The following is a 22852-nucleotide window of genomic DNA, read 5'->3' on the forward strand; positions in this document are numbered from 1 at the left end:
ACGCCTCCAACTCAATCAAGTTTGCAGCATTAGTAGGCTTGATTACCAACAATGACAAGACAGCCTACAGGGAGGTGAGGGCACTGGGAGAGTGGTGCCAGGAAAATAACCTCTCACTCAACATCAACAAAACCAAGGAGCTGATCGTGAACTTCAGGAAACAGCAGAGGGAGCACGCCCCTATCCACATCGATGGGACTGCAGTGGAGAAGGTGGAAAGCTTCAAGTTCCTTGGTGTACTCATCACTGACGATCTGAAATGGTCCACCCACACAGACAGTGTGGTGAACAAGGCGCAACAGCGCCTCTTCAACCTCAGGAGGCTGAAGAAATTTGGCTTGGCCCCTAAAACCCTCACAAACTTTTACAGATGCACAATTGAGAGCATCATGTCGGGCTGTATCACCGCCTTGTACGGCAACTGCTACACTCGCAACGGTCTGCTCAACACATCACCGGAGGCAAACTACCTGCCCTCCAGGACACCTAGAGCACCCGATGTCACAGGAAGGCCAAAAAGATCATCAATGACAACAACCACCCGAGCCACTGCCTGTTCACCCCGCTATCATCATGAAGGCAAAGTCAATACAGGTGCATATGAGCTGGGACCGAGAGCAGCCATCAGACTGTTAAATAGCCATCACTAGCCAGCTTCCACCCAGTTATGCAACCCTGCACCTTAGAGGCTGCTGCCCTATATACATAGACTTGGAATCCCTGGCCACTTCAATAATGGAACACTAGTCACTTGAATGTTTACATACGGCTTTATGTATATACTGTATTCTATTCTACTGTGTTTTAGTCAATGCCACTCCGACATTGCTCAATCTAATATTTATATATTTCTTCATGCCATTCTTTTACTTTTAGATGTGTGTATTGTTAGATACTACTACACTGTTGGAGTTAGGAACACAAGCATTTCACTACACCTGCAATAACATCTGCTAAATATGCATATGTGACCAAAAGCATTTTATTTGATATCAATTGATCAATGTTTCCATGCCCCAAAGAATTTGGGCTGTTCTAGAGGCAAGGGGGTCCAACCCAGTACTAGATGGGTGTACCTAATAAACTGTCCCCTGAGTATGTTTGGTATAGTGGCTCATGTTACCAGTATAACAGTGCTGTTAATAAGCAGTGGGTGAAAATGTATATTTTACCAGCAAGAACAACATATACACATTATGATTCAGAGAGCTTTTATATTAATTTACTTTAGGCAAAACTGGAGACCAATTTACAGACATTGGACAATTCTTTCCACAGAGACTTGTAAGAGGGATTTAAAAAAAACAAATGAAACATCAATATTACATTATGATAGTCTCAAGACGGTCTATATTTAGAGTGTGAGCACAAGCTCCCTATCAACGAGATGTTTGGTGAATGATATTCTGTACTCATATTGCTTGAGTCAAATAGAGTACCCCTTCATCTGAGGAACTGTACTGTTATATGCATCCCAAATGACACTGTTCCCTAGATAGGGATCTGGTCAAAAGTAGTGCACTATGGGCCCTGTTCAAAAGTAGTGCAGTAAATAGGGAATAGAGTGCCATTTGGGATGCGTCATTGGCTACTGTATGCCCCCTTTTAAATACTGACTGATCATAAATGCCAGGGGATCAGATATTCATAGCACAAAAAAATAAAAAAAATAAAACATAAATAAATATGTTTTAGCAAAGCATCCAAAAATGGCTTTAAAACATCAGGTTTTGTTAAAATAAGCAACTGCTCCACTTTGAGTAGGTAGACAATTGAATTTACAAGACTGGCAAAAGGAGACATAGGCAATATAATACGTTTCAAATATTAACTTTTAAATTCCATTTACTGTATGTAAACTGTAACCACATAGGTGGGAGTTCCATCCCTACAGACTCATCCATTTTATTGCATGTGGAAAAGGAACACCTGTGCTAGTCCTTAAGAGAGCCAACAACATACTGTATAGGGCTTGTCACCCCCCACCCCAAAAAGCTAAATTCCTTATGAAATGAATAATAAAAAGCTTTTAGCCAGCAAGCACCATTCAGTCTTTTCCTCCCATTGGAATGTTGACCAGGTGAGGTCAGCACAGCAGAGACATGGGATTGGTTCAGCTAGCCTAAGCTGGGACCGACAGGGCTTCGTCTGATTGGCCGGAGTGGAGGAAGTAGGGGACCAGAGAGAAGTTCTTCATGCTGATGTCCTGGGTGATACCAGCATCCTGCATCTCAAACCTGTCAACAACAAAAAACAAAACTTGTTGAAAGTAATTAATCTTCACTTCAAAGACTACCAAAACAATAAAGAAAAAAACTAAGTCAATGGCAGCACACAACTGTTAAAATAAAAACCAGTAGGTCCCAAATAAATAAACTGATGTAATTTAATAACACTTTTCCAGATGGTGAAAGCACTTTACATATATTAAATGGGGGAAACTCACCTCAAACAATAAATCAAATCAAATCCTCAACAGCTCCCCATTTCAAACAGTGGCAGTGCCAGCCTGACCCTGACATTCGTCTGTCTCTTACCAGTCTCCAGTAGAGATGGTGTAGTAGACGGGGGGTCTGGGTAAATCTGTGAAAGTAGACGGAGGGCCCAGACAGTAGGCCCCAGCGTTGTTGAAGATCAGCCAGTCTCCCACACTGAGCTCTGGCAACAGACACTGATCCACTACCTGGTCCAGCTCATCACCCGACGGACCCCACAGACTGCTGGCAAACACCGGTTCCTCGGACACACCGCTCTGGAACATCCAGGGACACAGAGAGAGTCATTTAGAGAGACTTATGGGCCATGATTATGAGTAAATAGGGAATAGGGTTTCCATTTGGGATGTAGCCTAAAATTCACTCTAGGGTGCTTGGGACAGGAAATTGAATTGAACTGAACTTTGATTAGTGATGCAAAATCGTTGCAATTTCATGCATTTCATTAGTCATTTTGTTTATTTAGATTTAGTTTACTAAGCCCTGAAGCCAAAACTCACCTTGGGCAGAGCCGGGGCTGGAATCACATTGTCTGCTAGCTTGCTAGTGAACGAGCCGTACACCCCATCGTTCATGTAGTACAGGAACTCTGGCTCATCGTTGGGAGATGGTTCATCTATAAAGAGGTATGGCAGACAAGAGTCATGAGACAAAAATAGTAGAAAAGGTGTGTGCTGGTCTACTGGAGCATCTAGGTCTGCTGAACCACGTTTACTATAGCACTGATTTTGACCAGCCCACCACACCATGGAAGTTCATTTGACTTCATATGCTAGGTATTGAGAAGGTACTGCCCCTGACCGTGATTGCCATGAAGATCCCGGGCGCCTACTTCCTTAGCGATGATGTTGACAGCCAGGGTGAAGGAGGAGGACACGTAGTAACTGCCAGGCTCTGCCATGATGGAGACGCCAGACGATGCAGGGAAGTACAGGTCCAACAACGGCCTGACTGCACTGTTAATCTGTTACCAGAGAGAAGAAGAAAAAAAATCAGCACCTGCCTAACAGGTATTCAATAGAGTGTGTTTGTTCAAATTCAAAAAGGAAAGCTGTGTGAAGGCTTTCCTCTGAAAAATACATTACTAGTACAGGCCTGACGTCAGAAAGAGGGTGAAGTGGTTTGTGACCATTGACTGACCGAGTCACAACTTAATTCAGCTGAAGTAATCCATCTAAATCAGTACTATGTAACGAGCTAACTATTATACAATAATGACCTGTTTCAGCTGAGTCTCTGAGCCGTTGAATCCACCTCCAATATCCAGGATTGTCATACTGAAGCCAATATCCTCCTGAAAACAACATTACAGAAAAATAATTGTAAACTTTTAAAACAAAATATAATAGGAGGGTGGGTCATATTTCTGTCTGTCTCCTTCACATATTATGCACATTCAAAGTCCCATAACGTAAGCACTAGCTAACTCACCCCCATGTCAAAGACACAGCGAGCGTCAGACACTGCATGGCTGTAGGCCTGAGGGTTGTCACAGGAGCTGGGAATGTGGAACCTGCATCATGGGGATAATGATGACGTCATGAGAATACCATATAATCAGGGATCGACTGAGGAACGTAAACCGAGCACTCGGGCAAGTTGAGCCTGCTGAGGTCACCCAAAGTGATTAAAAATGTTATTAAAAAAATGAAACAACAAAACTGCTAAAAGTTCCAGTAGGCCTAACCTAAAACTGATCTGTCTGGTTCATCTCCATTGTTTAAATGAAAGACGGCCAATTTATGGCAGCCGGGCAGCTTCATTAGGCAGGTGATTTTTTTTTTAAACTGGAAGCTTAACTTGTGGTCAGCGCGCTAGCCACTATGTCCTATTGATCTCGGCTGTGAGCTGCATGTTGAAATCTTGAAAATAGAACCAGAATGTAGTTCAGCTCGAGCAGCGCAAACCTCTTGGGGAGCCGGCACGCTTACACCCAGGGTTTTGTTGAAATTAATAGGAGTGTCTCACATTCTGCGGAAGTTATACGTCCAATGTAGCAGGCCCGTAAAACAGATCTCTCTACTTCCTCCCTATTGTTAAGTGACCGACAAGTTACGGCAATTTGGGTGTAAACAACTATTTTCACATTTTTGGGCAAGTGACTATATTATTCAGGCCAACAAAAAAAACACTGCTGAATTGTTCAATGGTCAATCCCCAATGATACAGTAAACTATTTTTTCCTCAGGGTGAAAATAGCTTTGGACAGACAGGCACACAATTCTGCTGCACACATACAGTTTCATTTATTAGCACATAATTAAAAGACAAAAGAGAAAAACCTAGAATATAATAATGAACTCTGACTAGAGAGGAAAGGTGGCATTGCAGAAGGACTCACCTGACCCCCACCACCTGCAGGCCCAGTTTCTTGGCGCTCTCCAGCAGGTGTCTGCAGTCCTTCAGCTTGGAGCCAAACATCATGCCCATCTCCTCACCCTCGCTGGAAGCCTCTGTGGCCACCTCCAGCAGCAGTCTGAGCAGAGACGAGGGAGATTATCGTTTTTAGGGATTTCATATCTATAGCCATTGTAGTTGTATTGTAGAGGGTATGAAATATAGACTTTTAAAATAACAGTTACATGGACACCTACTTGGCACGGGGATGGCAGCGAGCGATCTTGCGTAGCTCGGCCTCGTTGTCACACACCAGGAAGTCGATGCCGTTCTTAGCTGCGTACTTGATCTGGGAGAGCTGCTTACACACACCGCTGTAGATAATGTCTTCAGAGGGAACGCCATAGCCCTGCACAAGCTCCAACTCATACTGAAAAGACACAAAAACAACAACGTTGACATTACAGCTCTAAGTAGTGAAGGAGCCATGCTCTGTGGCGAGACATTTCTCCACTAGATGGCGCTCCTTCCTATTTTCTGTGAATAGAGGCCAGTTGAATTATGAAGCCGTTATAAAGCAGTAATTGGCCCAACAAAACGATCCAAAACAGCTGTGAGAAGCTGCAACTGATGTAAGCCATGAATCTATAAAATGTATTTAACTGAAAAACACATCCTAAAGCTGTGGAAAAGGACCCGTAAATTAATCTACAGTAAAATGCAATTTGATCTGGACAGGTTGTCTGTTATGCTATTGCAGTGTTATGACAGTAGTAGCGGGAGAGAGCACTGCAGGCACCTTGTTGGTGCAGATGAAGCCAGTGCTGAGAGCAGCTAGGATCTCAATGACAGCCAGGCTGCTGTTGGCTTGGACAGCGTAGAAGGGACGCATCTGGGGCATGTGGGTTCGCCAGCGAACATGTTGCCTCATAAGGACCCCCAAGTCTGCCACGAAGAACGCATTCTTCCCAGCCTGAGGGAGGAAAAACATGACACGACAGGTTTACTGGCTGTCTAGCATGCTATGATGTCATTCACCTGTATCTGTCAAGTACACAATGACTGATTATTCTTACTGTCTCTCATCCAACACCATACAATTACATAAGAGCGATCCGCAACCTAATTTTTCCACTGGTGTGAACTGAAAGCATATAGAGTGTGGTCACCGGGCACAATGACTCATTAACCTGCCACTTCAACCAAGTGAGAGGAGACTGGCACACAGTTTTACAAAGCAGCATTGTATTTGTCACATCCTCAATTTATTTACGTGCTGATTGCTAGAATTTATCAATCTATTTCTGGATTAGGCAATCAACTAATCTCATTTCCATGGGCACAACTTTGATACACAAGTATTTTAATGTACAGAGAATGTCTCTTTACAGTACTTACCAGTGTTTGTTCATAAATGTGGTTCTCAACGACATCGCTGAGGGCCATGGCTCCCTCCAGCAGGGCGACGGAGTAGTTTGGTTCATCAGCTAGTCCCTTCATCTCAACTGTTGTCCGCTAATCTGCCAGTCATAAAGAATTATGCCTGGGTGAAGTGGTTGCTCTCTGAGCCCCTGGGTGAAGTGGTCGCTCTCTGAGCCCCTGGGTGAAGTGGTCGCTCTCTGAGCCCCTGGGTGAAGTGGTCGCTCTCTGAGCCCCTGGGTGAAGTGGTCGCTCTCTGAGCCCCTGGGTGAAGTGGTCGCTCTCTGAGCCCTTAGATAGTATGCAGTAAACTGGAAAACACAGGAAGAGAGGCAGTGTGAAATATAGCCCTAACTATTGAAGTGGATGGGGAAAATTAGATCCATCTAATCATTACAAAAATGGGGGGAAAGAAATAGGGAATTATTTGACAGAAAAAGGCAAAAGCAGTTGGTCTACTTTTCTCTAAATGTTACACTAAGTTTGACCAGTTAAGCCTTTAGGATGTTTTCCGGCTGTGAACCAAGATATTTGTGAGGGCAGCCAATCAGAGGTCTCAGTGGAAATCACGTTATGGGGCTGTGTATGGGAAGCCCTGGGTGTCTGGACAGCCACTGTGAAAACAAGATCTCTGGGGCATGGAGTTTACCTTACCATCAATTACTCCCGACAATTAGGATTAATCCCACTGGCAGTGACCCATAAAGGTTTCTTTTGATGGCATTATCTGCGTACAATACCAGCGGCATGGGATGTCAGATCTCTGCATTCAATAATGTTACATAACACATCAGTCAGTAGAGCATTGTGGGCCTGGGTCTGTGGGCCTGGGTGTGTGCGGTGACACAATGTCTGGTTGGTTGGCCTCAGACTGTAATGTCTGACGGCTGGACTGGAACAGAACACTGTCTGTGATCAGAGGGGTGCAGTGTCGCACAGCCAGGTTGGACTATTGTGATCATAAGGGTGCTGTGTGTCTCCCTGTCTCTGTTCTGTGGCTGGGAGCCTTGTACTGGCAGTTCAAAAACACAGAGACAGCTTCATGATAGCAAGCTGGAACAGCACTAAGAAACAGGCCAGCCGTGGCATGACTAAAACAACATCTCAGCAGTCTGTGAAAACACTGACAACAACCCACTACAATTAAGACAAAAAAAAATCAAAGGTCACAAATTATGGTCTCTTTTTGGTTAATGGACAAAAACGTTTGTGCAACTTTGAAAAATGCTTAATTCTACAGACCACCAACTTCACTGGAACAAAGACCTGGGAGTAAATAAAAGCATATCACAAATCTAACTCAACTTGCCTACCTGGTTAAATAAAGGTGAAATAAAAATAAATAAAATAAAAAACATGACATACACAAAGAAATCATAATATTTAGGTTACAGGTGAAGATGGGAAACATTGTGTTACAACTATGACTCATAGCTGAGTGGCCCCTCCTCTCTGTTACTGGATCTAACCAGTCACCAGTAAAAACAGGGACAGAGAGCATCAGATAAAAGTAGCACAACACTATGCTATTGTTATTACAAAAGTCACCACAAGGACATGCTTGGGTTATGGTGTCAGCGTGACCTGGACCCGTATTCACAAAGCGTCTCAGAGTAGGAGTGCTGATCTTGGATCAGGGTCAACCTGTCCGTAGTATTTTAGATTTATTATGATCTAAGAGGCTAAACTGAACCGAGATCATTACTCCTCCTACGTGACCTGATGTCTACTCACATGGACGAGTTAGGAGATGGAGCTCCCCCACTATCAGCTAGGTTCCCAAGGTGGCTCGGCGTTGAAGTCGAACGGCTCTCGGCGGAGAGCCGCCCCTAAGCCCTCTGGGTAATAATTGTACACCTACACAGAAGACAAGATACAGTTGAGTCAAGAGGAAAGAGAGGCAAAGATGGCTCTGAGGATTAGATGAGATCAAATTAAATACTGAATGGGAAAGCAAGACATAGATAGGTTCATTGATTGTTAGGGACTGGTGGTTTTCAAAGCTATAACAGGTGTGAAATTCTCTTTAGGTTGTTATGGTTGTCATCTCAAATCATTATTTCTCAATTTTGAATGAATGCAAGTGCCACGTTGTACCTTATGTTGTCTAATATGTTAAATGTTGTTAACTAAGTTCCAACCTCAACTAAATAGCTATTGATTGTACCACTGTTGTGTTTCCAAAATAACACAACACTGAAATTTCAAAACAAACCATCCATAGCTAGCTAGCCAGCTAACTTACATTACATGCCAACTCAGCAGGCGAACATTAGCTAACCCTGTGTGATAAAAGGGCTGTAAATAAGACTCCGAGTGCTAGAAACACCGATAACGTTTAAGTAATCGTAGCTAATGTTAATTATCTAGCTAGCACAGTTGGCTAGCTAGCTATGATAATATCTAGTAAACTAAAATAGCTAGCTAAATAACTTTGATGAATGACGACAATAATGACAGTCAGTCGTTAGCTAGATCGTTCATTGCCTAACTAGCTATCGTAGCTAGCTGCGGCTAACTGTAGCTACTTTCCCTCCTTAAACAGTTAACGTTAACCACTTACATAGCAAGCTAGCTAGCTAGTAGGTACTTACGTGAGAATAAAACCCAATATTTGGGGTGGATCGTTTTTTCCTTTTAGGTGGAATTTTCAAAGAGTGGCGGGGGCACTATAGGAAAGAAAAAATGCCATCAAAGCCGAGGTGCAGATCGAAATTTGACGCTAAATCGAACCCTTTCGTAGCTACGCAGCGAACAAAACTGCCGAAGTCGAGAGAGAGAGAAAGAACACAGATAGAACAATGAGACAGATATTTCACTGGAGTTATTAAATGTGAAGCGTTCGCTTGGCGTTTCCACTCACTACCAAATTTGGTGGTGAGAGGAAGCCCAGTGGCCAGCGAGTTGGGTTATTGCATTTACGCACTTCACACAGGCGTTCCCTAACGGAAATATGCAGATGTATGCTGGAACAGGCAAATAGGATCTCGCTAGCTCGTGCTTGGCTCTGCCCACCTCCTTGCTTGTTCTGCCCACTATGACTCATTTGTTCCTGTTGGAAACGATAGGCGTGGTCTATCTTGGTTTGCTTATAAAATCTTTGGAACGAAAGGGGATGACGTCAGATAGGCGGGGTTTTCGAGCTGTCAAAGCAAATGCGACTGATAGGTTGTCTGGCTTGTATTTTAATTCTAAGCGTTATTGTCTTTTCCTCATGTGTGATATCTAGTTGTTGTGATCATATTATTTACAATTATACCTATGCTATTGATATGCTGAGAATTATGTTTAATCAAACTCATTATTTATAAAAATGTATAATTGTTTTTTTTAAATACAACTTTTAAATGAACGATCTCTACCCATCGATTATTGAAAATAGCTCATAAATGCCTCTGAACTTAGTTCAACTGCCGTATCCTGTCACAACCCAAAATATAAGCTTGTCAACCACATTTTTTTGTAAACAATCTAACTGTAAACAAACACTGTATAGCCTCAAAGGTCATTTTTTATATGGTCAGACCATTTCATCCATAGTTCTGTCTATAAATTAGATTTCTCCAGCCCCATTCCTCAGCTATTTACCAAAACAGTGGCGGGATAGATGGATTGTTATTGTTTGAATGCCCTTTAATATTCAACTATTGCCAGAATATACTACTATGGTTTTGAGAATATAACGTCTCAATCAGATAGTATTGTTACCTTGGTTACGTCTTCGTGCTTTTTCCCATGGCACCGCGATAACTGTAAAATGTTGTCCACAAAATGTCACTGGTACTCTTCTCTTGTATTCTGGAAACACACGCTTCAAGTTCAACAGCGTGAAATGAGGTTGCAGGTGTTTTTTTTTTAAACAACCTCAGCCTCTTGATTTCCACGATGTTCACGTTGCCTTGTTCACGTTGCCTCTTGATTTCCTCGACGTTCACGTTGCCTTGTCTGCGGAGAGTTTGTGAAGTTTTGCTTCCCTCTGAAGACGCAAAGGAGTATATTTCCCACAGACGAATTTACACGTCACCCTTCTTGACTATTGGTGGAGAAGGAGGTCTATTCCAAATTGGAAAAACTACATTAATTTAATTTCAGACAGGGGGACTGGGTACCTGCAAATTTATTCATTTGACCGTTTTTTTTTATTCCCCCGTTGACTGTTGTATCAATGATAACTTGGTTATGTAGGTAATATTACATTTTGTTGTGATGTATTATTTTTTTTTATACAGACAATGGATTAATAGAGTAATTAGTTAGTGTAGTCATCCGCGATCTGTCTGAACAGCCAGCCAGACTATCCTAAAACTTGTCTAATGCAGCCACAAACCTATGCTGCTCTCTGCATACAGAGATTGTATGTGTTTACATTGTGGTATGGGCTATGATCACCTTTAGAAGTTAGTCATGGCTCCTAAGGCTCAGACACACCACCAGCATACCACCCATACCGGGTTTCACAAGTGCCGTTTATCAGTTGATAGGCTAAATGCATGTGAGAATGAAAATTGCACTTCATGAAATTGTATATTTTGGGAACTGTTTTTTTATATTATATTTAGAATATATAAAAACAGGCTACTGTTATTGTACCCTTTCTTATTTTCATACACGTTGTCTTACAGGAATCCATATCAGCTGTCTTGTTTTGTGGTCAATGTCCATTTTCAGCAACCACAGTAGATGTCCACGGTAGACAATGAACGTTGAAATGAAATATATGGATAACTGTGCCTGTTTATGCATTACAATTCAAACTGTAATAATATACACCATTTTTTTTTATAGCTAAGAACAATTATGATACTAATATTATTGGTCCCATATGATTCTCAATTGGCCCTGATCACTTTGTATTTAGCCTGCAAAGGACCAAATATGATTTCAATTCCTTATTATATAATGATAGAGTAAGCTTAGGACATGCACTTAGCTCCTATGAATAGCCACCGATACATAGCTTATGTGCAAAGTCCAAAACCACACGTGTGGCCTGTTTATCTTAGATAGATGGTGGTTAGAGGAGTGTGAACTCATAATGTCAGATGAGCTATGGGTATTGGTAAGGGAAAAATACACAATGGTTCTGTTTGTTTTGCTCAAACACAAGTTTCTTGGCCAATTGTCAAGACTTGAAAGTGAAAGTTTATCCTATGGACCACAACACAAAAGAATCTGTTCCGAGCTTTGTGTCTGTTCTCCAAGACTGTAGATGAGGGTATGCATTGAGTCTAATCATAATCACACATAGCATCTAAAGTGGCTTCCAGAAAAACATAATGTTTAATTTCATTGTTGTGATCATAATAGCCCGGGACACTGAGCACACTTGCTGTCGAAGTGTGTACCGCCCACAGTGAGTGAAAACACTCCAGTGGCGTGCATTGTGCAACTGGAATTCTCATTTGCAAACAGGGCCAGATTACATCAAAATATCACCCCACTGAAGCCTAGATTATATACACAGAGTTATTTAGTATGATCAACAGCCAATCGATATGAACACAATTACTGTTGCATGAGCAAACACCACATATTGTACACACAATGAAAGCTCCATGTTCGTTTATCAGAGGACTCTATGGATTGTGATAATAAATCATAGTGGAACTTTAAATAATCAATAAGCAATGTATGTTATTGTTATTGTTCCTATAATAGGGAAACCTATTTGTGTAATTAGTATCAATCCTATTTGCCTTTACAAATCACTACACCTCCAACAAAAATATAATAGTTACATTTTAGTACAAATTAAGGAATTCCTCACAGTTCTTAGATAGTGTTATGTTACACTGCAACAAAGCACAATGTCACAAGACTAGTGAACCTAGTGGAAAACTCAATTCTTCATTGAATAACTGGCATTACAGTGGTTGTCTAAGCGCATGTCCTTTGGTAGGTCAAGTGAATCACTCCACTCTTTGTTGTGTAGAAGAGATATGGGGAGGTTGAAATGGCTAAATCCAAATGAATACAGTCAATCATCAGTCTCTGCATTATACAATGGGTCTTGATCTAGTACTTGTTTCTAATGCTGTGAGTTACACCATGGTGTTTCAGCCTTATGCATTTGCCAAAGAATGTTGATAAGTAAAACTACCTCTACACAGACCTTTTCTCTAAGCTGAATTTTGAGCAGGGTCAAATACAAACTGTGTAAATCCAGTCAGAGAATTTGACCACAGTAAATAAAAGCTACTGCATTGCGCTAATTTACTATAAAATACCAAAATTCTATTCTATTTCATTCTATATATAAAAAGTGTTTTACAGGTTACTCTGAACTCTGAATAAACACATTCAAAAGGAAACTGTAAAAGCACTCCGGTATCCCTCTCTTCTCAAGTCTCTAACATTTTCCTGAAGTCACTGAGTCTGATTCTGGACTCGAGCCTTGGACATGTTGGCCTTGTAACACTAGTATCAGAGAGGTTGACAAATAGATCCAATCTGCCACTGAAACAATAATACAAAATAATGCTTATCTCACACAATTTCCCTCTTTAAAACCTTCCACCCCCTTTCTGCCCTAGGCAGTCCATAATAATTCAGACATACTAGATTAGATTTACTGTAAAGTCCCTCAGAAGGCTCAGAATAACTAGCTGGGGAAATAGAACTAACCTGAATACAGTGAACGAAACTGAGGACACTATATGGATCTTGAAAGTTTGTACACAGTAGAAGGAATGTGTAGTTGTATATTATTTTGTAATTTACAGTTTAATCATGTCATGTTTTTGTAGTAAGATGTATTGTCAGTGTCATGGTCACTCAAACTAACATGTAAAAGTTCAAACGTGATATGTAAAGTTAAGCACAGTATACAAGGCATTCGAACTAGAGGGAGCATGTGACACATGTTGCTGTTGGTAGGACTCAACAACAAACTTGGTGCTCTATTTTTGTGTAATGCTTTGGATATATTAAACCATGTAACTGAGATGGGAATGATAGAGAATGTTGACATCCATCTTTGAAATACACAAAGTTACAGCAATGACCTTCATCCATAGGTTTTTCAGAAATCTCACACTGTATGACTAACTTGTATTAGAGGCAGTTTTTGTTGAGGAAACACTTAATACCTCTCCTCACATCATCATCCCCACTCAATGACCCAGACCCAGTCTGTGTGTCTGTAGCCCAAATGAGACAGTGATTACAGTGCACGTGCCCAGACATGTCCCTGTAGACTGGCCTGTGGCCAACAGTGGGCAGCCCACCCTGGTCCCTGGCCTGTCGTTTGATCTGAGGGGTTGGCTGGTCGGCTGGCTCCAGCCAGACCAGGCATTGTATCCCAAACAATGCACCCCAGACCTACTGAACTATAAACATGTCCCTTTGTAGGGTTTTCCTTGAATTCTGAGCAGGGAGACACCCAAAGTCAGGAAACGGCTGGACTCCTGTCCAAATTGTCTACACCCCAAATTACAGCTGACTGGACATTTGAGATTGTCTGTGTCCTCTCTCCCCTTCCCTCTCTCTCTCTCCCCTTACCTCTCCCTCTCTCCCTTTCCCTCTCCCTCTCTAACCTTCCCTCTCCCCCCTTCCCCTTCCCTCTCCCCCTTCCCTCTCCCTCTCTCCCCTTCCCTCTCTCCCTCTTCCCTTCCCTCTCCAGCCTGTAGCCCCACAAGAAGTACAGTACATTCTTGAGGGGATCATGCAATTCCAATTCAATGGTTAAAATGACTAATTGTAAATAAATAGCACTCCTAAATTGAAATGGATCAACTGACCCCAACCCTGATACTTTTTTAAAGTATTTGTGTAAAAAAAAAATCTTTCTACTCTGTTTTGAAATGTCCATGCTGTAGTACCTCCTCCAAACCAGCTGAGGTCGCCTGTCAAATGACGTGCCGCCAAAACTTCCCCTCCCCCACGAGAGGCCTTTCTGTTCCTCATCTGATCAGCTGACTTGAATGTGATGCTGCTGGAAAGACCTCTAGGATTAGGATTTGATTGGCAATTATGAAGATTAAACCATAGGAATTGTACGGTAGTAATTGATTAGTGTTCGAGTAGTTTTGTCATTAGATCTCAGGTAAGAAATGGGAAAACTGTCTTTTGTTTTTTTACTGTAAATCTCCTCGATATCATGTGATACCAGCTAGCTAGCTATGGGTCATGTTTCAATCAACAGAGAATGTCACTTGCAGTAACGTTAGTAACTTTTGATGTAAGGCAATAAAAGACAAATATCCTTTATCTTGCATGCTAGCTAACCAGATATATCAGCAGCACGTAGATAAGACAGGTTTGGGAAGACAGATTGATTAAATAACAGTCAATGTTGTCTTGCTATCATTTATCTACTGATGTATCAACATGAAATAGAGAATAACGTTGCGATTGGTAATACTGTACTACAAATTAAGTCCTGTTGAACAAGTACATTTTTTTTTGTCTTACAGCACCCATCTCTGTGCATTTCGTTTTGAGCCTATAGTCATCAGTGTATAGCTGTAACGATGACCGAGTTCTGGTTGATCTCAGCTCCTGGAGAAAAGACCTGCCAGCAGACATGGGACCAGATGATGGTGGCCACCACCCGCAACAACAACCTGTCCACCAACAACAAGTTCAACATCCCAGACCTCAAGGTTAGCCTGCAGTAGTAGCTACTACATTACCATACCGGTACAGAGCCACATACCGGTATGGATTTTTACAATACCATCTATAACAATATGTTGACAGTGCTAAATAAATAACAAGTTACTAGTTTTCTCTGAGTTTGGTTGAGTATAAAATAATGAGAATGGAGAAAGCCCAATAATAACACTTAGAATTCACATGTTGCCATCCTACGGTCATGCACTACTCAAAAACTGACATACCATCAAAAATGAGAACTATTGAATGAAAATGGCCATATCGCCCAACTAACCTATACTGAACAAAAATATAAATGCAACATGTAAAGTGTTGGTCCCATGTTTCATGAGCTGAAATAAAAGTTCCCAGAAATGTTCCATATGCAAAAAAAGCTTATTTATCTCATCCCTGTTAGTGAGAATTTCTCCTTTTCCAAGATTTAATTTTTGATTTATTTCACCTTTATTTAACCAGATAGGCTAATTGAAAACAAGTTCTCATTTACAACTGCGACCTGGCATAGATAATCCATCCACCTGACAGGTGTGGCATATCAAATTGTATTTGTCACGTGCGCTGAATACAACAGTGAAACGCTTACTTACAAGCCCTTAACCAACAATGCAGTTTTAAGAAAATATTTGTTTTTTTAAAAGTAAGAGATAAGAATAACAAATAATTAAAGAGCAGCAGTAAATAACAATAGCGGGGCTATATACAAGGGGTACCGGTACAGAGTCAATGTGCGGGGGCACCAGTGTCGAGGTAATATGTAGATAGAGTTATTAAAGTGACTATACATAAATAATAACAGAGTAGCAGCAGCATGGGGAGGGGGGGGCAATGCAAATAGTCTGGGTAGCCATTTGATTAGCTGTTCAGGAGTGTTACGGCTTGGGGGTAGAAGCTGTTTAGAAGCCTCTTGGACCTAGACTTGGCGCGCCGGTACTGCTTGCCGTGCGGTAGCAGAGAGAACAGTCTATAACTAGTGTGGCTGGAGTCTTTGACAATTTTTAGGGCCTTCCTCTGACACCGCCTGGTATAGAGGTCCTGGATGGCAGGATGGTTGGCCCCGGTGATGTACTGGGCCGTTCGCACTACCCTCTGTAGTGCCTTGCGGTCGGAGGCCAAGCAGTTGCCATACCAGGCAGTGATGGAACCAGTCAGGATGCTCTCGATGGTGCAGCTGTAGAACCTTTTGAGGATCTGAGGACCCATGCCTAATCTTTTCCGTCTCCTGAGGGGGAATAGGTTTTGTCGTGCCCTCTTCACGACTGTCTTGGTCTGCTTGGACCATGTTAGTTCGTTGGTGATGTGGACGCCAAGGAACTTGAAGCTCTCAACCTGCTCCACCACAGCCCCGTTGATGAGAATGGGGGCGTGCTTGGTCTTCCTTTTCCTGTAGTCCACAATCCTCTCCTTTGTCTTGATCACGTTGAGGGAGAGGTTGCTGTCCTTGCACCACATGGTCAGGTCTATGACCTCCTCCCTATAGGCTCTCTCATCGTTGTCGGTGATCAGGCCTACCACTTTTGTGTCATCAGCAAACTTAATGATGGTGTTGGAGTCATGCCTGGCTGTGCAGTCATGAAGGAACAGGGAGTACAGGAGGGGACTGAGAACGCACCCCTGTGGGGCCCCCCGTGTTGAGGATCAGCGTGGCGGATGTGTTGTTACCTGCCCTTACCACCTGGGGGCAGCCCGTCAGGAAGTCCAGGATCCAGTTGCAGAGGGAGGTGTTTAGTCTCAGGGTCCTTAGCTTAGTGATGAGCTTTGGTGTTGAACAAGGCTTCCACGAAACATTGCCATAGTGTACTCGCAAATGAAATCATATTCCCCATATTACTTCAAAAGCAATGATAGAGAAATAAGTATTGTCCGCTCACTTCTCCCAAGAAGTAATCTGTTAATAATGCTATGGGTCAAAGCTTTCTCCTTTCATTACTCCAGAAGTGCCATCCATTATATTTCAGGAAAAGTATCCAGAGTCCCTATAGGATGGTTGATGGTTATCCTCTGTGACCCTACTGACCCCTTTGCCACTTGGGGTACACGGCACGCGACGGAACATTTTGCAACACATGAAGGGGTCCCGACAAAAGCGCCGCCATCCAAAGCACACGGGCCCCTGAATGTCACTGCTGGGTGACTGACTCTCAGATGTCACTGAGAAAACAAAACACAGGCAGGCAGCACAACCAGACCCCCTGACCTCAGGACTCTCATCCAGTCTTTGCCCTAGTTTGAGTTGGCCCTAGTTTGATCAAAGGCCCTCAAAGCAACATTTAGGCCTCTGGCATCAAGCCAATGAAACCAATGCACTCACCCCACCTATAAAATGGACTCACCCTGGGTATATGATGGTAGGGGAAATACTGTTTGAATCAAAGCTTTAACATGTTTGGCCTTTTGTCCTTTTTGCATTAACAGGTGGGGACGCTAGATGTGTTAGTTGGGCTGTCAGATGACCTGGCCAAACTGGACTCCTTTATTGAAGGGTAGGCTTTTTACTACACTGAAATTTCCCCTTTGAACATTAAGTATCACTTCAGGATTACTGTACAAAATATCAAATGTATTACTATGTATACAGCTTGTCCATTGTGAATGTGTTGTGATAGCCCTTTTTTTTTTTTCAAAGTGCATGTGATGTCTTCGGAGTCCAGTCAATTCTGTAATCCCTCCGTGGCCCTAACCTTGCTACAATAAGGAATTTCACACCAACGTGAGGCTAGCAGGCCCACAGACTAAAGTTAGCAATTTACAGTTTGGTGACACACCAGCATCTCTTTACTCAGTTATATTTATCGCTCATGACTTGTGTGCTACTGTTGGTTTGAAGTTATTTATAATCCTTGGAAAACCTTGAAGTCCAAAAATTCACACATACTGAGCAAGCCCTGCTTCCTCTGTAGACATTGACTCTCAAAAATGCCAACATTAGCAACCCAGTTACCTCTCATAGGGCAATATCAGCCTTGTTTTGGAACTCATCTGTAGGATATTTGAAGATGAGAAAGCCAAAGTAACACCTTTACAGACTGATTTTGGATTTGCTTAATCTGACAGCGTTTTTAGGTGTCAGTTGTCTAGACAAACAAGGCTTATTGACTCAGCATACTGTCATTGCATGGAATTGAGTTTTTCTCCGTCATCCACTGATCACACATCAATTGGAATGTAGTCATATCAAGTATTATTCACATCATTTTGGTTCAGGGAAGGCAACTACAGTGCTAAAAAAATAGTTACTATCTGTTTCTGTGAAAAACAGAAACAGATTGTAAATTAACAGTGAATTATTAGTTAATTATCAGTTAATTATCAGTTAACCATCTGATTAATTGGTTATCAAGAAATGGTTGATAACCAATTATCCTTAGTAGGCCTACAGGTCCATTTTACATTTAAAAGGTCTTTCATCAGTATACTATATAATGTGCTCTGTTGTTAGTCTGGTGCTGTAGATTATATATAGATAGATAAACACTCATACCCTGACCAATGAACTGTCTGCTTAGACTTTGATGTTTTGAGCAGAGTGCTATATGAAAGCATGGTATATTTAAGCAATAAGGCCCGAGGAGGTGTGGTATATAGCCAATATACCACCGCTAAGGGCTGTTCTTAAGCACGACGCAACGCGGAGTGCCTGGATACAGCCCTTAGCCGTGGTATATTGGCCATATATCACAAACCCCCGAGGTGCCTTATTGCTATTATAAATTGTTTACCAATGTAATTAGAGCAGTAAAAATAACTGTTTTGTCATACCCGTGGTATACGGTCTGATATACCATGGCTGTCATCCAATCAGCATTCAGGGCTCGAACCACCAGGTTTATAAACCCCTTTTGATGTGAGGGCTTGCTGACTGCAGCCTGACTGTGTGAATGTCTCCTGGCTGTTTACAGTGTGGTGAAGAAGGTGTCTCAGTACATGGCTGATGTGTTGGAGGACAGCCGAGACAAAGTCCAGGAGAACCTGCTGGCCAACGGAGGTACTTATCACATACAAGTTACTCATATGAAAACAATACAGGTAGTTATCACATACAAGATACTGGTACGAAAACAATGGAGGCAGTTATTATCGCAGAAATATAATCACTAGAACAGCCATTCCCATTCAAGTTAGTCATTCTATTTCTATCATTATCATCACATACAAGTTTCTCATATGAAAACAATGGAGGACATTGGAGATTAGCTAGTTAGTTATCATCACATACAAAGGACTCCTGAAAAACAATCAATCCAGGAAGTGTGCTTCTGCCTCTACTGTGCACATTGATTGACTAAGCAATTATCCTTTTAACCTGTTGTTAATACTGAATACTAAGGAATTACCAGCACATTTAGAAATAGTTGATTAGAGTATCTTGCAATTACCCATAAAGCCATGCATCATAATGTAAAAACGTCATTCTAACAAGTCCTTTCCTCAATAACAATGCCTTGATTCCCTCTAGTGGATCTGGTGACCTACATCACACGGTTTCAGTGGGACATGGCCAAGTACCCCATCAAGCAGTCACTGAAGAACATCTCTGATATCATATCCAAGGCAAGTCTTTCTCCTACCCTCCTCATCTGATTATCTTGAAAATTAGCTAGATGGTGACCCTTTTTTTTTTATAACTGTCATGTAGTCATGACTTTGATAGCGTATGAAGGTATAGAAATATCAACAAGTAAAGTATATTTCAATGGTATCAATCAACTGTATTTTTACTACCTCTTGAGTAAATTTGTTGTTAAACACTGCTCACAGTTTTTACGTGGGTCGTATTCTGAGTACTTGACCTCTTCCTCTCTACAGCAAGTAAGCCAGATTGACAATGACCTGAAGGCCAGAGCGTCTGCCTACAACAACCTGAAAGGGAACCTGCAGAATCTGGAGAGGAAGAACGCGTGAGTCAAGTTTTTTTGCTCGAAGACCTGACTATATTTTCCACTGCTTCTAATCTATGCCTTCAGTGAGAATTATATTTCAACCAGTGTTGTTGAGGAAAAGTCTTCCAATGCATATTTGCTTTGTTCAATTGTTTCTTTCAACATTGTTTACATTATCATTAATATATCATGCAATACTACATTATCATTAATATATCATGCAATACTACATTATCATTAATATATCATGCAATACTACATTATCATTAATATATCATGCAATACCGTGTTGTGTCTGTAGGGGGAGCCTGCTGACCAGGAGTCTGGCTGACATTGTCAAGAAGGAGGACTTTGTGATTGACTCTGAGTATCTGATCACTATGCTGGTGGTTGTACCAAAGTAAGTACAACTTTTTCCCAGTTTACAACAGTGTCATATTTCAACTTTTTTTATAACACCTGTTTGCTGTCTAACAATTCCGGATCCTTCTAGGACGAGTTATGCTGACTGGCAGAAGACCTATGAAACGTTGTCTGAAATGGTGGTACCCCGATCCACTAAGTAAGTATATAGGAGATTCAGAGCCCATGGTGAATGCATGTTAAAATAACTACTTCAGTACATAGTCTCTTCAATCCATATCTTTCATATCTCTTTTAGTATTTTCTGCTCAGGAAGTGATTTCATTGTGAGTCCATCATGCCTGTCTGACTGTGTTCTGTTTGTCCCATTGTTACAGCCTGCTGTTTGAGGACCATGACAGTGGTCTGTTCAGCGTCACCCTATTCAGGAAGGCCATTGATGACTTCAGACACAAGGCCAGAGAGAACAAGTAAGACACAAATACACACACACACACACACACACACTCTTCTCCGTATGTAATTATCTTGCTGTTTCTATCAGGTACACAGTCAGGGACTTCCAGTACAACGAGCAGGAGATGAATGCGGACAAAGAGGAGATGACACGTCTCTCCACAGACAAGAAGAAGCAGTTTGTAAGTCATATGACTGGGAATATGATGCCTGACCAAGGTATATGTGACCGAAACTTTACACTATAAAGAAATGTTTCATTGCAAGTACACTTAGTGTTCGGACATCCCTGCAACCATTCTGGGATGGGGTGGGTGGGAGAAACTATTGGACAGTACTAGCTACACAGTGGGGTGGATGGAGCTTCTAACCCTAAATGTTATTTTCCCTCTGTCAGGGGCCACTGGTGCGATGGCTGAAAGTGAACTTCAGTGAGGCCTTCATCGCATGGATTCACATCAAGGCTCTGAGGGTCTTTGTGGAGTCTGTCTTAAGGTATGACGATCACACTGTACTAACAGTCGTTCAATTGTTAGATGTTTTGTAGTGAGTGACAAGATGCTTGTAGTGACAAGAAGTCAACCTGAATACAAATAAAATATCTAACTGACTGTGCTGTGCCTGCTGTTAGTGATTGAACTGCTCTGACCATGCTCCCACAGATATGGGCTGCCTGTGAACTTCCAGGCCATGCTGCTCCAGCCCAACAAAAAGAACATGAAGAAACTGAGGGAGGTTCTCAATGACCTATACAAACACCTGGACAGCAGCGCTGCAGCTGTCATCGATGTGAGTAATTAGATGTGATATATATACCTGTTGTGTCCAGATTAATACTTGTTCTATCTTTGTAGTAATGGGGCATTGCGATGCCAAACACATGTTGTGTATTAAAAATTCTGGTACATTAGCTAAATGAGATTTGATATGGTCTGGTTCAGCAGACCTGTTAGACAACCACATTATCCCTGTGGTGTTAATGTTATTTACCATGTAAGCTAATGGTCTCTATGTTTCTTTATTCCCTTGTAGTCTGCCATGGATATCCCTGGTCTGAACCTGAGCCAGCAGGAGTACTACCCTTATGTTTACTACAAGATAGACTGCAACCTGCTGGACTTTAAATAGATTTTCACTGTACCTGACCCTTCTGTTCTGTCTTGTCTTTATGCTGAGTACCGACTAACTTGTTTTCCCGTAAGTCTTTCTCCCAGTCTTGCTATTTTCTTCGTTCTCTGCTCTGCTATCTCCTCTCCTCTCTAATCCTCCTCTCCTCATGTCTGGGTGATACTGTTTATCCTTGCTCTCCTCAGATGTGCATGCTCATTCCTTGTGGTTTAAAGGACTTAAAGTGACCCCTCCATCTGTACAAACTGAGGACAAACAATGGCTTGATGTTTATTTTGTTGGTTTTGTTTACAGATTTTTTGGAAAATAGCATAATCAAAGTACACTGTATTTAAAGGCCCAGTGCAGTCAAAACTGTGATTTTCCTGTGTTTTATATATATTTCCACACTGAGGTTGGAACGATATTGTGGAATAAGGCCATTTTAGCCTGTTTTGTTGGGATGGAGTTTTGCCCTGACTGGTGACAAATGAATGAATAAACCAATATGAAAGTGTTCCAAACCTCTGCCAATAACAGCTAGTTTTCAGTTTTTCCATCCCCAATCCAAAACAGTCCTAGTCATATTCTTGCTTGAGAAATTGCTCTTGCTAAAACGCTATTTTTTGTAACTTTTTGAACATTGTAATTGAAAGAAATCACAGTATTTAATTGTTACCCAGAAATGATTTGATGTTGCAATAAACCGGCTGCATTGGACCTTTATCTACTGAAACGAGTAAGATCTCTAAATATCTATTTATTGTAGTTTATGCATTTTCAATCATTCCACATCTGTGTTGTGCATATTGATAGCTACATCTTTGAGTGGTACTATTCATAGATACTTGTATATGTGACCAATTTGTTCTTTTACCTGCACATCCAAGCACATCTGGTACGTGTTCATGAGGTATTGGTTCACCTTGGCAACAAATAGTGTTACAAAGATGCTATATTTGTGCGTTATCTCGTGTTGTGTATATTTGATGTTAAAAGAGATATGTATGTGTAAGCATTATGTATGCTATGAATAGATAAAACAGTCAATATGAAGAAAATGGTCTGTATTTTGTCTGTGGTTAGGGTTTGTCTGTGTTGGTAGGCTATATCGGTAGGTAAGGTTGTAAACATTACATATTGACAACATATTACAATGAATGGCCCGGCCCTGCAGGAATC

At 41.6% G+C, this 22852-nt stretch overlaps 2 protein-coding genes across 2 annotated transcripts; one reads left to right on the forward strand and one right to left on the reverse strand.

Annotated features, from left to right (window-relative positions):
• Nucleotides 1-1194: 1194 nt before the first annotated feature.
• On the reverse strand, nt 1195-9065 carry LOC115176411 (antizyme inhibitor 1). Its single transcript, XM_029736442.1, has 12 exons — nt 8846-9065; nt 7986-8108; nt 6231-6562; nt 5632-5805; nt 5090-5262; nt 4837-4971; nt 3927-4008; nt 3715-3789; nt 3297-3459; nt 2996-3111; nt 2538-2752; nt 1195-2237 (listed from the first exon to the last, which is right to left on the reverse strand). The coding sequence occupies exons 3-12, from the start codon at nt 6330-6332 to the stop codon at nt 2123-2125; spliced, it is 1350 nt and encodes a 449-aa protein (XP_029592302.1). The 5' UTR covers nt 6333-6562; nt 7986-8108; nt 8846-9065; the 3' UTR covers nt 1195-2122.
• Nucleotides 9066-14140: 5075 nt separating this feature from the next.
• Nucleotides 14141-22726, forward strand: LOC115176536 (V-type proton ATPase subunit C 1-A). The gene is made up of 13 exons (XM_029736576.1): nt 14141-14295; nt 14666-14854; nt 17280-17347; nt 18764-18849; nt 19321-19415; nt 19671-19762; nt 20046-20144; nt 20238-20306; nt 20485-20577; nt 20652-20745; nt 20961-21058; nt 21226-21352; nt 21596-22726. The coding sequence occupies exons 2-13, from the start codon at nt 14723-14725 to the stop codon at nt 21689-21691; spliced, it is 1149 nt and encodes a 382-aa protein (XP_029592436.1). The 5' UTR covers nt 14141-14295; nt 14666-14722; the 3' UTR covers nt 21692-22726.
• Nucleotides 22727-22852: the final 126 nt, after the last annotated feature.

This window comes from Salmo trutta, chromosome 37, assembly GCF_901001165.1.
Source record: "Salmo trutta chromosome 37, fSalTru1.1, whole genome shotgun sequence".
Classification (NCBI taxonomy): Eukaryota; Metazoa; Chordata; class Actinopteri; order Salmoniformes; family Salmonidae; genus Salmo; species Salmo trutta.